The following is a 17813-nucleotide window of genomic DNA, read 5'->3' as shown; positions in this document are numbered from 1 at the left end:
CCTTCCCTGCCCTGGACACGCTCCAGCCCCTCAGGGTCTCTCTGGCCATGAGGGCCCAGAACTGGACACAGCCCTCGAGGTCCCTCAGCAGGGCCAGCACAGGGGACGGGCACTGCCCCAGTCCTGCTGTCACACTGTTTGTGATCCAGGCCAGGTGCCCATGGCCTCCTTGCCCACCTGGGCACCCCTGGGCACCCCTGGGCTCATTTCTTCTCAAATCTGGTGCTGTTTTACCCGCTCCGGCAGGGCTGGAATCTTGCTGCAATTAACAAACCAGCAAGGCACAGACCCTGCATGGTGTCCCCTCCGTCCCCCCATCCCTGGTGGGAGAGGTGACCAGGAAAGGGTGGCACTTTTGGGGTGGGATGAGGGGTGCCTGCCATACTCTCTCACCAACAGGGCAGCAGGTCACCTAACAAGGAGCAGGCAAAGAGCAGAGAGCAGAACTGCTGGGAGCTGTGATGGGCTGGGACGTGATGTCCTGGGGACAGGGGGACAGTGACTCACTGCTGCAGAGGGGGAGGGAAGGCAGATGAACTCATGCTGCCAAAGAGGGGAAGGGGAATCAGATGGGTTTTACAAATATACCAGGGGAGTCTCAAATACTGGTGAGAAAGTAGGAGCCATTAATAAATTAGGAAGAAGATTAAATTAATGATGACTCTCAAATGGCTGAAGCACTGCAGAGCCTTCTAAAATCTGCCTTTAACCAAGAAAAGAAAAAGGAAAGGGAAGAGAAGAGAAGCTAAAGAGTTTCTATGGACAACAAGAGAACAAAGGAAATCTGGTCCAATTGTCACATTTGACTTTAAGGAAAGGTGAAGCTGAGCAGCTGAGCGGGGCTGGGGGCAGGCAGAGGGCCTGGGGTGGGACCAGGCTTGTGGAATAAAGCAGAGCCCCACGATGGAGTTGCTGAAGTTACAGAGGAGCAGGAAATTACCTGAGGGGTTGGGAAAAGGAAGCGCAGCAGAAAGGACGGCGATCCCAGCCCCGATAACGGCACGGCTCCATCCTCAACCCAGCAATGGAGCTGAGAGCCAGGGAAACTTCTGGAGAATAAAGGAGTGGGGAAGCATCCCAGGGCACTGTGGGGACAGAGGGGACCAGCACAGCACCCACAGCCTCTGCAGGTGGGTTTGCCACAGGACTTACCCCGGAATTCCTGCCCAGGGGAGAAGGCCCTTCCCTCCTTCCCTTCCCTCCTTATTTATTTCCTTCCTTCCTTCCTTCCTTCCTTTCTTCCTTCCTTCCTTCCTTCCTTCCTTCCTTCCTTCCTTCCTTCCTTCCTTCCTTCCTTCCTTCCTTCCTTCCTTCCTTCCTTCCTTCCTTCCTTCCGAATTCCTTCCTTCCGAATTCCTTCCGAATTCCTTCCGAATTCCTTCCTTCCTTCCGAATTCCTTCCGAATTCCTTCCTTCCTTCCGAATTCCTCCTCCCTCCCTCCCTCCCTCCCTCTTCCCTGTGGAGCTGCCAGCTCAGTCCTGCTGCTTCCAATGGAGCCACTCTGGGCTCCTGGGGTGGGGAATACATTGAGGGATCCAGGCAGTCAGAGGAGATGGTGGAAGGTCCTCACTGGGCGCAGAGATGGGAACAGCAGCTGTAGGAACAACTGCTGGATGGTCCTAGTGCGGGAATGTTGAATTCCATGGCACCTGGACATAATGTCTCGTTGCACAGGAATGGGAGAATCATTGGATGACAGAATATCCTGAGTGGGAAGGGGACCCAGGGATCATCAATCCAACCCCTGGCCCTGCACAGACACCCCAGCAACCCCACCCTGTGCACCCCTGGCAGCTCTGGCAGCCTCGGGGCCGTGCCCATTCCCTGGGGAGCCTGGGCAGTGCCCGGCACCCTCTGGGGAAGAACCTTTCCCTGCTCTCCAGCCTGAGCCTGCCCTGGGCCCGCGCTGCAGCCCCGGGCAGCTCTGCCCTCAGCTCCTCTGCAAATCAGCCAAGTGCCCTCAGCCAAGATCCCCCAAATCCCTGACCCAGAGGGACAGGACAGATCCCACTCTCTGACCTGCTGGGTCTCTGCAGGCTCAGGGAAGCCTGGCTGGACCAGTCCCACATCCTCACCTCCATGAGGATTCACAGCATTTTGCATCATTTTCCCCACAAATACAAGAACCATCACTTGGTTTAGCCCAGAGCAGGGATTTTGGCCCAGATTTGACAGAGAGAAAGCCCTGCAGAAGAGAATCCCGGGAAGAGCCCTGGAGTTGCCCAGGAGAAACTCTCCAGTATGTGGAGCTCGGCTGGGGACAGCAGGATGCTGCGGCAAGGAGGGGATGCTGCAGCACCAGCACGGAGAGAGGAGCGATCCCACAGTGTCCTGCAGCTCCTCTTCCCACCCTGGTGCTCTGGCAGCTGCTTCCTTCCATGCCCATCCCAGCACAGGAGATAAGAGGGGTCTGAGGAGGTCACTGAGGACCACCCGTCACATTCAAGGTCTGGGTGTTGGAGCAGCGTCGGCTGAGAGGCTCCTACAAGCAGAGGGGACAGTAGAGGACGTCCCCAAGCGTCCTGAGGGACCCGAGCACCCTGCAGGGTCAGGCCACGCACACCAGGGATCCTGCTGGCAGCAGCATTCCCGCCCCGATCCCCGGGCACAGCTGGAGGCACAGCTGGAGGCACGGCTGTCCCGAGGAGATACAGCCACGAGAGACGGGCACGAGGGAGATGCTGAGGGGGATGAAGGATGGGATTTAGGAGGCAGATTAAATGAACTAAATCTGTGCAGCTCGGCTGATCAATCACGCAGGCAGGAGCCGGATCTCTGTCTCCGAGTGCCTGAAGGGCGGGAACAGAGGGAGACAGGAATTGCTCACCGGAGTTGGGGTGTCGGGGGAGAAGGGGAATGCCAGGGCTGCTGACTCAGCTCTTCCTGCTGTCCGTGGTGGATATCGAGGGACTGAGCCCCAACCAAACCGCGCCTGGGCAGCAGGGGAAGCTCCTGGCCCATGGCTGGAGGTCAAGGAGGGATGAAGGGACATGTCTGGGACAAAGGGATGGAGCAGGGAGAACGTGGTGGGATAACGGGGCTGTGCAAGGAGAGCAGCGGGGTGAGGAAGGTGGGATGGGACAGGGAAAACCTGCGAGGGGTGGACAGGGAAGAAGCTGCAACGTTTGGAATTTCTGTCGTGTCTGTGGGGTTACAGACCCTGACAGGGCACTGTGGGCCCATGGGATGCTCCAACAGCCCTGCCGGGAGCTGTTCCTGGGAATCTCCAGGCAGGAGCCGTGGTGGGAGAGCCCAGGATAGAGGAAAGGGGTCCCTCCATGCAGAAATCCATGCACAGGGATGGAGTTCTCCCAATCCCACAGGGACAGAGGCCGCCCCAGTCCTGTCATCACTGGGACATCACCCCAGGGGCGTGGGGAGGGCTGGGATTGGGATCCATCCCTCCTTCCAGTGCCATGGAGCTGCTCTGGTGGCTTTAAGTCGTCCCCCCTCGGCCTCCCCCCCGATCCCCGCTGCTTTCTTGGGGCCTGTGGCAGAGCTGTGCCTCGTTCAGGCTCTTTATCTGTTTTCATTTTCTATGCACACCTCTGGGGCACTGCTGAGACATAAAATAATCAAAATGACAGTCCCCAGATAAAGGCCACTTCTGTTAGGAACACACCAGGTTCTGGTGGAAAAGCACACAAATGCCAGTTTATTTTCTACCTCAGCCCCTTCCGGGCCTTGCAAGTGTTGGATCCCAAGGAAAATCTCCCGGTCAGCTCTTTCCCACCTGTGAAACGCGGTGCAGTGCATGAAGTGCAGAGGCAGGAGTGAATAACAGCGACTTTCATTAAGTGTCAAGTGAAAGCAGAGCCAGGCTGGAGCCTAATTCCAGTTGGGACCCGTTCAATAGCAAATTAACCTGCCAGCGATCTCCCAGGAGGCTGCTGAGCAGAGCAGGAGGAATAATTTGAAACCAGGTTTGGAGAGCTAGGTAATATCTTTTTTATTAGATCAGCAGATAATTTGTAGCCAGATATTTATTCCACTAGCCTCTGTGTGCGTGAGGAGCCCCCTCAGCCTCCCCCTCTCCCCTCCCAGATCCATGAAACCTCTTTGGATCTTCCCATCACGGAGGCAAAACCCGAGCAGGGGGTCGGGGATGCCCTGGGAAGGGCAGGGGGGCAATTTTGGGCGGTGGTTTCTGTGACCCCTCCCTGGCTGTGCCCGGGGGAGGGGAGGCAGGGCGAGGATGGCCACGGGGATGGCTGAAAAGGCTTTTTCTCCCCTCTTTTTCCTTTTCCCCTGGATGCTGGCGGGGAGAGGCCGGGCAGGCGGGCAGCGCTGGAGCAGCATTACCTCACCAGCGCTGAGCCGCGTTGGCTGCAGCGCCCGAGGAGGAGGAGGAGGAGGAGGAGGAGGGGGACGTTATCTCCTGGCAACCCCCGTGCCTGTCACATCCATCACGGCAGCGGATGCAGCGCAGCACCCGCAGCCCCGCTGCCACGGGGGTCCTGCTGAGGAGGGCTCCCATCCCGCGTGGGTGCAGCTCAGAGCCCCCCCAGCCCTTGGAATGGGTGCCAGGGGTGGCAGCTTGGGGCTGGGCAGGGATGAGGGCAACAGGAGCAAGGGCAGTGCTGGGAAATCAGGCCGGAGAGGATGGGTCCTGCCCAAAACTGAGCTCCACTGGCCCAGTGGCAGAAATCCTGTTCTTGTCCCAGCTGATGGGTCAGGGCACCCCCTCACCCCCAGGCAGGGGCTGCTGTGGCACCAAAGGTCCTTCCTGCAATTCCAGCTCCCATTTTGTCCGTGCTGCGACTCAGGGAGCTGCCAGCACTGTGTCCTCAGGGCACCCCTTTCCTCCAGCATCAGGGGAGCCCAGCAGATCCCGTCTCCATGAGGAGCTGCCACCAGTCTGGGCCGATGGATCCCCCTCCATCCACAGCCAGCCCCGCTCCTCCAGCACTGCAGACTTTCCCCCCTGGCTCCCAAAAGGAGCGGGATGAGATGAAATATTTGTGCCATCTCTGCTGGGGGATGCAGCCACGTCTGCCCCCAGCCTCTGCCTTTAGCCAAAGATTCCTTCCCGAGCATCCATCCCTGGCTCTGACCCCCTCACGTGTGCTTGGTGGGGACATCCTGGCAGCAGCAGCGCCAGACGTGGATGAGAGGCATTAAAAGCTGGGAATCGGCCCGGGGCTGCCAGCCAGGGCCTCTTCTGGCTCTGCTGGCCAGTTGCCTTCAGCCTCACCCAGTCCTCCAGCACCAGCCTGTGCAGGGACTTCCACTGGAAGGGGAATGGGAATGAGGCACGAGGAGGAGGAGTGGAGGGATGGGGAAGCAGGAGCAGAGCAGATCCCAGGGGATCCGAGGAGATGTTGGCTCCTCCTGAGCTGCTCGGAGCCGATTCAGCACCGTCCGCGCCAGGGCGGGGGCTGGAGGCCCCCGACACCCCCGGGATGCTGCTGGCAGCTCCCAGGGCGGGGATGGAGACGAAGCGGGAGCGCTGGGCAGCCACCAGCTCCTGGAGAACATCCACGATGGCCCCGCGATTCCCGAGAATTCCATGCCACCGGGGCAGTGCGGGAGAGGAGCAGGGAGGAGCGGGGGAGGGAGCGCCTGATGAGGAATCCGGGAATGGGAGGCAGACAGGAAAACTAATCGGGGATGATTGAGGGAGAGCAGGAGGATGAGTGAAAGATTGAGACAGAGTGATAAAGAATATGTCAGACGGACAGGAAAACTAATAAAGAATAATAACGGCCCCGGGCCCTGCGCGGCAGCCGCACCCGCCTCGGGCTGGGGGCGGGGAGAGCCCAGGCTGGGTGCGACACCCACCCCGTGCTCGGGGGACACACGGGGACATGCTGTGTGTGGGTGCGTGGCACCCAGCCCCTGCCCAGGGACACACGGGGACGAGCTCTGTGTCCCCCCCCCCGGACATGTGGTAGCTCAGCCTTGCACTCACAGCCCTGTGGTAGCCCCAGGGAGGAGGATGTGGGTGTGTGGGGGTGTGCAAAGCCGGGTGGCACTGCCCCCACAGCTGGCACTGTCCCCAGGCTGCTGTGGATACCCCCAGCCCAGCCCAGGGACGAGGTGCTGAGGGAGGTTTGCCCTCGCTGTGTTCACCCAGCTGCGCAGCCTGGCATGCAGGACCCCCCAGAGCCTTTCCCATCCCATCCCATTCCACCCCATTGCATTCCACCCCATCCCACCCCACCCCATCCCACCCCATCCCATCCCATTGATCCCACCCCATCCCATTGATCCCACCCCATCCCATTGATCCCACCCCATCCCATCCCTTCCCATCCCATCCCTTCCCACCCCATCCCATCCCATTGATCCCATCCATCCCATTGATCCCACCCCATCCCACCCCATCCCATCCCACCCCATCCCACCCCACCCACCCCACCCCATCCCACCCCATCCCACCCCACCCCATCCCACCCCATCCCACCCCATCCCATCCCATCCCATCCCATCCCTTCCCATCCCTTCCCACCCCATCCCTTCCCATCCTTTTCTCCAGTGGATCTGCAGGTGCCACCTGGGCTCATCTCCTCACTGGCTGCTCCTGGCATTGTTTCTCTGCTCCTGTTCCACCTTGGGACGCTGAGGGATTGTAGACAAGCCCTCGCTGCTCCTCCCTCTTCACAGCATTCCCGGTGCTTCCCTCTTTCCCAGCCCGTGCTCCAACCCCTCGTGCCCAGGGCAGGAGAGCTGTGCCCAGTGCCAGGCCCAGAGCTGTCCCCAGAGGGGCTGGGTGCCACCTCAGCTCCAGCCTCCCACTCTCTGCTGTCTCGTGCGAGGTTAAACCAGGGGGGAATTGCTCCTGGAGAAAAGTCCCTGTTGCACCACAGATCTGCCACCCACCGCTGACCCCTGGGAAGCTGCCAGGGAGTGTCCAGCTGCAGACAGGGACAGGCTGGATGAAGTGAGCCCGGCTCCGGAGCGTGTGGCACCTCTGTGCCGCTGGCAGGGGGAGGGCTGGCATCGGTCTGGTGCCAAAGGGATGAAGGACAGAGCTCAGGCTGGCCAGGCTCCGGTTGGTGACACATTCCGGGTCACCAGGGCTGGGCACGCACTGAGAAGACAACCAGGGCCTCTCCAGGCACCAGACAGGCCCTGGGGTCCTCAGGAAAGGAGGGGGTGGGAAGGGCATGGGAGGACAAACACGAGGGATGAAAGCCAGGAGGGAGAAAGCTGGAGGGGACATCCCACAGTTCCGGCACGAGACCTGAGGGATTTGGTGTTTCCTGGTGTTTCCCAAGCAGGGGGAGGATCTCAGGGAGCTCGCTTTTGCCTGCATAGGGGAAAACCAGCGCCCCAAAGGCTCAGCTGGGGCTGATTTTCCATCGCATTTGTGATCCCTTTGGGATCCCACCGTGTCCCCGAGGCTGTCCGAGGGCCTGTGAAGGGTCCCAGCATTGCCTCCTGCTGTGCTCAGCCCTGGCTGGTGGCTGTGCTGGAGCAGATTCCGGCATCCATCGGCCGGAGGCGGAGCCCTGGAGCAGCGAGTGGGATTTGATCATGTCCTCATCTCCTGCACGTTTGAGTCATGAGCATAATTCAGCAGCTCTCAGGCTCCGGGGAGGCCGGGGGAAAACAGCCTCTCCTTGGCTTTTCCTCCTCGGAAATTGTGGGTCCTTCCCCACCCTCCTCACACCCAGCAAAGACTTTTGGGGTGCAGATGATGCCATCACACTTGGGATGAGCTCATCCGCACAGCGAGGGAGCTGTGCCATGGCAGAGCTGCCCTGGCAGCCAGAGAGACCCTGGGAAAGGCGCCATCCTTTCCAGCAAGCTTGGAAAGGGCTGGGATGCGCAGAGCTTCTCCCGGGAAAGGAATGCAGTGCCCTGGCAGCGAGGCTGGGGTGGCTGCTGATAGAAATCCTGCAGGAGCCACATGTGAGGGAGTCATGGATCTGCTCTCAGGGAGCTGGGATCTGCGTGTGGATGGAGGAGCCACATGTGAGGGAGCCGTGGATCTGCTCTCAGGGAGCTGAGATCTGCGTGTGGATGGAGGAGCCACACGTGAGGGAGTTGTGGATCTGCTCGCAGGGAGATGGGATCTGCGTGTGGATGGAGGAGCCACACGTGAGGGAGTTGTGGATCTGCTCGCAGGGAGATGGGATCTGCGTGTGGATGGAGGAGCCACACGTGAGGGAGTTGTGGATCTGCTCTCAGGGAGCTGGGATCTGCGTGTGGATGGAGGAGCCACACGTGAGGGAGTTGTGGATCTGCTCTCAGGGAGCTGGGATCTGCGTGTGGATGGAGGAGCCACACGTGAGGGAGTCATGGATCTGCTCTCAGGGAGCTGGGATCTGCGTGTGGATGGAGGAGCCACACGTGAGGGAGTCATGGATCTGCTCTCAGGGAGAAGGGATCTGCGTGTGGATGGAGGAGCCACACGTGAGGGAGTCATGGATCTGCTCTCAGGGAGATGGGATCTGTGTGTGGATGGAGGAGCCACATGTGAGGGAGTCGTGGATCTGCTCTCAGGGAGCTGGGATCTGCGTGTGGATGGAGGAGCCACACGTGAGGGAGTCGTGGATCTGCTCGCAGGGAGATGGGATCTGCGTGTGGATGGAGGAGCCACATGTGAGGGAGTCGTGGATCTGCTCGCAGGGAGATGGGATCTGCGTGTGGATGGAGGAGCCACACGTGAGGGAGTTGTGGATCTGCTCGCAGGGAGATGGGATCTGCGTGTGGATGGAGGAGCCGGCCCTGCCACGGTCCCAGAGGACCAGAACCAGGAGCAGAGCAGTGAGTTGGGTGGGATGGAGAGCACGGGGAAGGGTTCAGGGTAGGGATAAGGAGCGTAAGAAAACTCCATCCCTCCTGACGCTTTCCCAGTGCTTCCCCACATCCCTGCCCTGCACACCAGCTCTTCCCAGCGCTTTGCAGCCCCATCCCTGCTGTCCCTGCTCCGTTACAGCCGAGTCCCTCTGGTACCCAGCCCTCTCCTTCGTTCCAGGCTTTCCTTGAAGGCCTCGTGTTCCCTTTCCCTGGCCTCATGTTTGGAGCAGGTGGAAGTGGCTGTGGCCAGAAGGCACCTTCGGGGTGAGTGCTCGGTGTGAGGGCCAGGCAAGGTGGCCTCTGTTATCCATTCCCTAAGGATGGACATCCTCCTTTGGCAACCCCCTGCTGTGTTTGGGGAGAAAGAACTGGATTTTGGGGCTTTTCCCGGATTTGTGAGGGGTTTTCGTTGGAGTCTGCCCGGGCGGAGGAGGTGCCACTGGAATGTGGTGGCACCATGCAGGCAACGAGCTGTGAGCGGGCAGAGCAGCCTCAGCCTTCCCTGGTGGTTCCTCCAGATCAGCTCCATGCAGGGAAACTGAGGAATGACTCAATCCCGTTGATTCCAGAGGTGTTGCCCAAAGGCCACACCAAGTCCTGGGACCACGATCAGCTCTGCCCGATTCCATAGGGTCATAGACCATGGAATGGTTTGGGTTGGAAGCAACCCTAAAAACCAGTTTGCTGCACCCCCTGCCATGGCAGGGACACCTCCCACTGTCCCAGGCTGCTCCAAGCCCCAATGTCCAGCCTGGCCTGGGGCACTGCCAGGGATCCAGGGGCAGCCCCAGCTGCTCTGGGCACCCTGTGCCAGGGCTTGGCACCCTCCCAGGGAACAATTCCTTCCCAAAATCCCATGTGTGGCAGTGCCAGAGGAGCAGAACTCTCTGCCCTGTGCTTTCAGGGTGACACCTCAGTGGGTTATGGGGGATCCTCAGTGTCATTACAACACTAATTAATCACTGGGCCTGATGGTTTTCCTGTGGGATCCTTCCCGAGCCTCCCAGAAAGCCAAACTGAGCCTCACGGGCTCCAGAGCATCCCTGCAGCGCTGGAACTGTGACAAGGCTGCGGCAAAGAGGGAACTGAGGAAGGGTTGGATGTCCAACCCCTTTTAAAACCTTTTTTAAGGTTTTTTGAGAAGAAACCTTCTCTCTCTGGAGTCAAACTTTGCAGGTTGGGGCTGTTTCAGGAGTGCAGGTGGGACTGAGCCATGCCCATAATGAGATCGGGGTGGAGCGATGGGCTCAGGGAGCTGAGAGATTGGATCCGTGGCAGGCGTTCATTTGCAGGAGTTTTCCAAAGCTGCCTTTCCCCAGGAATGTGGGTGCTGGGATGTGATTGGCACCTGCAGGACGGATGGACGGGCAGGGAGGGAGCCGGGGAGGGAGGGCAGGCACGGATCCCTCTCCGTGGCGCCGAGCGTGGCTCCCATTCGCGCTAATCCCATTAGGGCCGCTCGCACTAAGCCCCCAAGCCTGCCTTATCCAGGGAGTGGCTGGGCCGTGCTCTGGGCCAGGCTCAGCTCGGGCAGATGGGCAGGAGAGCTTGGTCCAGGCAGCTGTGCCTCCTTGTGGGATTAAATCATGATGCCAGGCCAGCCTGGGGATTCACACCGGGATAAAGGGGGCTCGGAGCACTGGGAGGGGTTGGGAGCGGAGCAGGGACGGGGACGGGGTGGGGTGAGAGCTCTGGGGATGAGGGATGGGGGCAGTGTGGGGTGAGAGCTCTGGGGATGAGGGATGGGGGCAGTGTGGGGTGAGAGCTCCTTGGGGATGAGGGATGGGGGCAGTGTGGGGTGGAAGCTGCTTTGGGATGATCACCTGGCCAGGGAGGGAGGTGAGGGACTGTCCCTGTGCTGAGGTGGCAGCTCCCCACTGGCAGAGGAGCAGAGCTCCCGCCCGTGATCAGCTGCTGGTGGCAGCACCCCGGCCCTGTCCCCATCAATCTGCCTGTGGGAATCAAGGGAGCCGTGCGTTCTGCCGGGGCTCCGGCTCCAGAGCCCCCCAGAGAGGGGGCTGGGCTGGCTCTAAATCTCCTAATCCCCTTCATCAGAGTGCCAGACAAGCAGAGACACCGAGCAAACTGCCTGGGGCCGGGCCCCCCAGCCTCCTCTGAGCTGCTGCAAATCCCAATCATCCTGCGGGCGATTACAGGGGCTTCTCCTGCAGCACAATATCCAATCTCCCCCAGAGGCCACCACAACATATGCAGGGCCAGGCTCCGGGGCCACCGCGGGCTTGTCTCTCGCTCATCCTATTAGCGGAGCGCCTGGCGGGGCCGTGCGGGGCCGGGCACCTCCCGCAGCCGGCGCAGGAAGGAGGGAGCGGCTGCGCCAGCCACGGCCCCGCTCCTCTGGCACTCCGGACTCTGTTCCCAACCCTGGTCCGGCCGCTGAAGCCTCTCCCTGCCCTCTCCATGGTCCTGCTCTGGAGGTTTCGCAGCTGCCTCTGGGAATCGTGGAATAAAACACATCTGGTGATAAAAAAAAAAAAGTGGTGTCAGCTCTTCAATTCTTTTGGAACCTCTACCCTGAGCACCGGGCTGGCTCCGCGGTGAGCCAGAGCCCTGCTTCCATGCCAGCAGGGATTTGTGGCCATCATCACAGCAGAAAGAGCTGTCCCGTTGCTCATCCAAGGAAAAATCCACCCTGCTGGGCACTCGCTGCTCAGCCAGCCCTGGGCAGGGCTCTGCTGGCTCACTCCCTGCTCCCACCGGAGCTGCTTGGCCCAGGAACCACCTCAGCATCTTTGAAATGCTTTAAGGATTCAGGAAGAGCAGATGAGGCCGTTCTGAGGTTCCCACCTGGCTCCCTGCTTCCAGCTCCCAGAAATGCCCATTGCTCTGGGATTCAGGAGCTCAGGGAAGGGAGCACATGGGCACTGATGGTGAGGGGGTGAGGCCCTGAGGCTGCCCAGAGCAGCTGGGGCTGCCCCTGGATCCCTGGCAGTGCCCAAGGCCAGGCTGGACATTGGGGCTTGGAGCAGCCTGGGACAGTGGGAGGTGTCCCTGCCCATGGCAGGTCCCTTCCAACCCAAACCCTCCTGTGCTCCTGTGGCTACTGAGAATCCAGCTTTAAACCCCACCGAGCTTAGGGCTGGGCATATTCCTGCAGGGAAAACCCTCAGGAAGGGCAGTCTGTGAGGAAACGGTGCCACTGCACTGCTGGAGCCAGGGAGACATCCCAAACCTCATCCCCATTACCATGCAAGCCCTGGAAATGACCCTGCCAGGTCTGTGCAGGCAGCTGGACAGCTGGGGCTGCGGGGTCAGGCCCTCGGGAGGCACGGGAATTAAATTTCCCGTCAAAATGGATGTCCCTGGCCTGGCACATTCCCAGCTGCCTCTGTAAGCCAGGACCCAATTAAACCGGAGGTACCTGGAAAAGCCAGGTCACAACAAAGCTCTGGCACGAGCCCAGCCCATCCCCTGTCACCCGCTGTCCCCAGCAGCCACCCCTCACCCCTCTCTGCAGGTGCCCCAACCCCAGGGAAGGCACCAGGAGGAGCAGATCCATCTCCTCCGCCTCCAGCCAGGCCTGAATCCCCACGGGCTGAGCGGGGACACCGAGGCTGCATCACTCTGCTGCTGGAGCCTGGCCAGGAGGGACAGTCCTGCGGTGCCCATTCCTGTTCCCACCCCCTGCAGGGCTCTGTGGGCACCAAATCCCATTGAGGGTGGTGCTGATGGGATCCCTGTGCCCATTCCTGTCTCCCATCTCCCTGCAGGGCTCTGTGGGCACCAAATCCCATCAGAGGGAGGTGCTGATGGATCCCTGTGCCCATTCCTGCCTCCCATCTCCCTGCAGGGCTCCGTGGGCACCAAATCCCATTGGAGGGTGGTGCTGATGGATCCCTGTGCCCATTCCTGTCTCCCATCTCCCTGCAGGGCTCCGTGGGCACCAAATCCCATCAGAGGGAGGTGCTGATGGGATCCCTGTGCCCATTCCTGTCTCCCATCTCCCTGCAGGGCTCTGTGGGCACCAAATCCCATTGAGGGTGGTGCTGATGGGTCCCTGTGCCCATTCCTGTTTCCCATCCCCTGCAGGGCTCCGTGGGCACCAAATCCCATTGAGGGTGGTGCTGATGGGATCCCTGTGCCCATTCCTGTCTCCCATCTCCCTGCAGGGCTCTGTGGGCACCAAATCCCATTGAGGGTGGTGCTGATGGGATCCCTGTGCCCATTCCTGTCTCCCATCTCCCTGCAGGGCTCTGTGGGCACCAAATCCCATTGAGGGTGGTGCTGATGGGATCCCTGTGCCCATTCCTGTCTCCCATCTCCCTGCAGGGCTCCGTGGGCACCAAATCCCATTGGAGGGTGGTGCTGATGGGATCCCTGTGCCCATTCCTGTCTCCCATCTCCCTGCAGGGCTCTGTGGGCACCAAATCCCATTGAGGGTGGTGCTGATGGGATCCCTGTGCCCATTCCTGTCTCCCATCTCCCTGCAGGGCTCTGTGGGCACCAAATCCCATCAGAGGGAGGTGCTGATGGATCCCTGTGCCCATTCCTGCCTCCCATCTCCCTGCAGGGCTCTGTGGGCACCGGATCCCATTGGAGGGTGGTGCTGATGGATCCCTGTGCCCATTCCTGTCTCCCATCTCCCTGCAGGGCTCCGTGGGCACCAAATCCCATTGGAGGGAGGTGCTGATGGGATCCCTGTGCCCATTCCTGTCTCCCATCTCCCTGCAGGGCTCTGTGGGCACCAAATCCCATCAGAGGGAGGTGCTGATGGGATCCCTGTGCCCATTCCTGTCTCCCATCTCCCTGCAGGGCTCTGTGGGCACCGGATCCCATTGGAGGGTGGTGCTGATGGATCCCTGTGCCCATTCCTGTCTCCCATCTCCCTGCAGGGCTCCGTGGGCACTGGATCCCATCGGAGGGTGGTGCTGCCGGGATCCCCGTGCCCGAGCCCCCGGCCGTGCTGGGCAGCTGCAGCATCCGCAGCATCCGCAGGCCCCTTCCCAGCCGGTAATTGATGTGTGCTGCCATGGAAACCGGAGGGCTCCAGCCCGGCACGGAGCCGGCTGGATGCGAGCTCGGGGCTGTGCTGGAGGAGCGGGGAGGCGTCGTGTGGGGTGAGGGGAGAGCACAGGAACGGGGAGGAGAGGCAGGGAGGGAACGAGGAGGAGAAGGAGTGGCTGGGAAAGGGACAGCAGAGAGGGGAAGGAGGCACAGATGGGATCGGGGAGGGGTCTGGGTATCCTGGGATGGCTGAGGAGGAGAAGGGGGCATGAGGAGAAACCGCAGGGCATGGCATGGGGCCAGGGGTGTTCAGGAGGGACAGGGAGGGCCTGGGACTGTCTCTGCTTAGGAAAACACCCTTTGGTCACCTGTCCTGGGGACAGGAGGGTGCTGGCGACTCTGTCCCTCTGTGCCAGCTGTGCCAGCCTGGCACCATCCTCAGCACCTGGATCCTCTTTCCCCGGCATGGCAGCAAAGGGCACTGGGTTCCCCGGGCTCCCTGGGGACACATCCCTGCTCCCGGCTGGGCTGGGCCTGCCCTGAGGGGCAGCTGAGAGCCCCCAGCCCTCACTGCAAGGGGGGATCCCTCGGGAGTGGGGGGCACTGGATGCCCTGCGATGGCCCTGCAGAGCCCTGCGGAGGGGATGGCTCGAAAGGAGGCTCTGCAAGGGGGAGTGGAGGCTGAGCTTCATCTTCACGTGGGAACTCTTCCTTCCTGGAGGCTTCCAAGCTGGGAAGGAGTCTTGGCCTGGTGGTCCAACCACAGAGCTGAGCAGGGAGAGGTGCCAGGCTGTGTGTGAGCCCAGCACAGCCCAGATGTGCCACACCTGTACAGAGCCCATCAGAGAGGGGTGGTACAGGGCTCTGCCCCGAGCCAGGAAATCTCCCGGTGCAGCTGGGGATGGTCGGGATCCTGTGCAAAGGCAGGCAGGGAAACGCTCCCTGCAGCTGGGGTGGGAAGAGCTGCAAATGTGCCCTGGCTTGGAGGGATGCAGCTGATTCCAAAGGGTCTGAACTACCTAAAAAACCCATCCATGCCTGGGAAAGGAGATGGTGAAATGGTGGGGCACGGAGCAAATCTCCAAGGAGCAGTGGGGGAGGTGGGAGAGGGTCTGGAGCACGTTGATGGGATTTTCCTGATTCCCACCTTGGCTGGTGACCAGTGCAGGCAGCCTTGGGGCTGGAGGTGTCTTTCCATTGAAGTATTTTGGGTTTCAATCATAAAATCAATCCCAGAACCATGGAACAGCTTGTGTTGGAAGGGGCCTGAAAGCTCATCCAGCTCCAACCCACTGGAGCAGGATGATCCAAACCCCGTTCCAGCCTGGCCTTGAAGGACACAGCTCCGTGGGAAAGTGCTCTGGGGGATTATCTTCCTTGTCCTTGTGCAGGAACATCCCCAAGCTGGAAAACAGGGAGACAGGAGCAGGGCTCCTTGCACCTGGAGGAAGGCAGGCACATCCCAAAGTCTTCCCAGCCCTTTCTTCCCTGAGGACGCTCAGGGGGACGCGTGGGAAGAAGCAGGCGGGCGCAGGCAGCCGGGTTTTCACACTTTTATTGTAAAGCTTTAGGAAGGGCTAATTACAATGGAGTTGGTCATCTGACAGCTCAGCAAACGAACGGAACAGGGGAGAACGGAAAGGGGATCACGACGGTGTCATGCTCACGGCTCCGAACGGAAAGAGTTACAAGGGAATCAATTTGTGCTCACAGCGCCCGGGGAAAACCAAGCCCAAGGCCCAAAGGCTTCCCCGCACAGGGAAATGCATCACACATTGAGCAGTACAACCTTAGCAAGAGGCGTCGCCTTAGACGTAGGGCACCATCTGAAAAATAGTGGGGTACTTTACTCTGCCATAGGATTTCTCCTTTAGAAAAGCTACACCTGCATGTACATAAAACTGTACAAAAAACAAGGCATCACAAGCAAGGAAATGAAATCTCGTATAAATAGAACCAACACTGAAGAGCTACAAAGGGGTCGCTTAGATCCTTCCCACGCAGCCCGCCTGCTCCCTGGCTCCCACCTTTGGTTTTCCCCCTGGCTTGTCCTAGTGCAGTGTGAGATACAGTGAACCCTCCTCCTCCTCCTCCTCCTCCTCCTCCTCCTCCTCCTCCTCCTCCTCCTCCCTGTGCTTGTCTAGACTGGAGCCCGTGGGGAGCTGTCCCCCCCCACGTGCACAGAGGCTTTATCCTTCTGGCTTATAATTGTGCAAATGAGCTTCTTCCCACAGCACCTCTCCTCGCCCTCCCCTGGGACTGATCCCCAGTGGCACTGGGAGCTTCCCCCCAGAACAAATCCCCTCAAACCCCTCTCCCAGGACTGATGTCCAGCGCCCTCTCCTCCCCAGGGACCCATCCCCCTGCACCCTGGCACCCCACTGAGGCCCCGGTCCCACTGCCCCCTCTGGCCTTCCCCACACGCCCACCCAGCGCCCTGAGACCCCCAACCCCTCTGCACCCCAGACACCCAACCCTGGTACCAAACTGTGCCCCACTGTGCTCCCCTTCAAAGCCCCACCACCCCTCTGTGCACCCCACAGGACTCATCCATCCCCACCCCCATCCCCAAACCCACCCCCAAACCCATCCCTCGGGGACCCCTCTGCACCCCAGCCCCCCCCCCATGCTCGCACTGAGGATATCGCCAGGTGCTCCAGGACACGACAGAGCAATTCCAGCCACGGGAATTCCAGCCACGGGAATTCCAGCCTCGGGATCCCTCTGGAGACCCCAGCACAAGGTAGGGAGCCCACCCGCCGCGATAAGGTGGTCTTGGACAAGCCCCCCTCGGATGTGGCTCTCCCGGGGGTCCCCAAGAGGGGCACTGGACACTGCCACTGCCTGAGCCCAGGGGAGGCGTGAGCAGCCGAGTTGGCAGTGGAGTCAAAGATCGTGGCCAGCGCGGCCAAATTGCACATTCTGCCCAGTTTGGCCCTGAAACTACAGAGCTACAATAAAAACGAGTTCAGGAGCGGGAGCTGCTCAGGCAGCCAGACCGGGGGAACGCGGCCCCGCAGGGCAGAGCAGGAATCCCGGCCGGGGCGGGCGGCTGCACATCCACCGGGAGCATCCCGCCCGCCTCCAGGGACACCCGGCCGGGCGGGAGCAGCAGCGGGAGGCCGGGAGGAGGGTCCTGCCTCCTCCGGGTGGCACCGCCAGGTGCCGGGGCCGCGGGCGATGCGGGGTGGCGGCGGTGCCACCCGGGGAAGGCAGGGCTGGGGCACGGGGGGACACGAGGGACACGAAGCAGCGGGTGCGAGCAGGCGCCTTCTGCCGCCCTTCCTTTGTCGCCCGGGCTCGGCTGGCGCCGTGTCCCCTCGGGGAGCCGCACGGGAGGTGGCTGCACCCCGCCACCGCCCCAGAAAGAGAGAGGAGCTGCTCAGAGCGGGGTGCTGGAGGGGGAGGAGGCTGGGCAGGGGGCCCGACAGGCACTACAGCTATGGCAGGGCAGGCCCTGCCCCGCCCCGGCCCTGCGGGGTCCCTGCGCCCCCGGAGCCCGGTAGAGCCACCCGCCAGCCCCGCGGGGACGGACCGTGCGGTCCGGGGATGCTCCGCCGCAGGACACCCATCCTGCTGGCCTCGCTCCCTCAGGAAGATGCCGGAGCTGGAGACGGGAAGCACAAGGGTGCAGCACGGCCCTTCCCGCGGCCCGGAGGGCCAGGACTGGCAAGGGCTACCCAGGAATGAGGCGCGAGTCGCCCGGACCCCTCCTGCCAGGGGTGCATCCCAAAACCAGGACTGTGCCCCGGCTGCCAAGGGAGCAGTGGCAGAGCCAAGGGTCCCCCTCTGGGGAGCCCTGTGAGGGGCAGGGGCTCCGCTCCCCCCGCCCCGGCCGGGGACCCTGCACGGGAGCTGAGGACGCCGGGGCAGCGGGGACCTGCCGGGGAGACCGGTGGACCTTTGACAATGGAAGAGAAAGCTGGACCCCGTGAGAGTGGCCCTGTGGCCTAAGGGCGGCGGGAGTCCAGCGGGCAGGGGCTCGGCGGCCCCCGGTGTGACCCTGAGACAAAGCTCCTCCTCACAAAGGCAATGGTGGCTTTACAGGCGGATGGGACGGAGGTGGAGGGCGCGGCACAGCCTGGCCTCGTGGGCATTTCCC

At 61.4% G+C, this 17813-nt stretch overlaps 1 protein-coding gene across 1 annotated transcript; it reads left to right on the top strand.

The window, feature by feature from the left end:
- The first annotated feature begins 8085 nt into the window (after window positions 1-8085).
- LOC120410757 lies at window positions 8086-9057 on the top strand. The gene is made up of 2 exons (XM_039559893.1): window positions 8086-8716; window positions 8928-9057. Exons 1-2 carry the CDS (start codon window positions 8096-8098, stop codon window positions 9015-9017), a joined length of 711 nt encoding a protein of 236 aa, XP_039415827.1. The 5' UTR covers window positions 8086-8095; the 3' UTR covers window positions 9018-9057.
- Window positions 9058-17813: the final 8756 nt, after the last annotated feature.

The sequence above is a fragment of the Corvus cornix genome, chromosome 13, assembly GCF_000738735.6.
Source record: "Corvus cornix cornix isolate S_Up_H32 chromosome 13, ASM73873v5, whole genome shotgun sequence".
In the NCBI taxonomy this organism is placed as follows: Eukaryota; Metazoa; Chordata; class Aves; order Passeriformes; family Corvidae; genus Corvus; species Corvus cornix.
The sequence above is the reverse complement of the archived record's forward strand: the minus strand, read 5'-3'. Positions and strand labels throughout refer to the sequence as shown.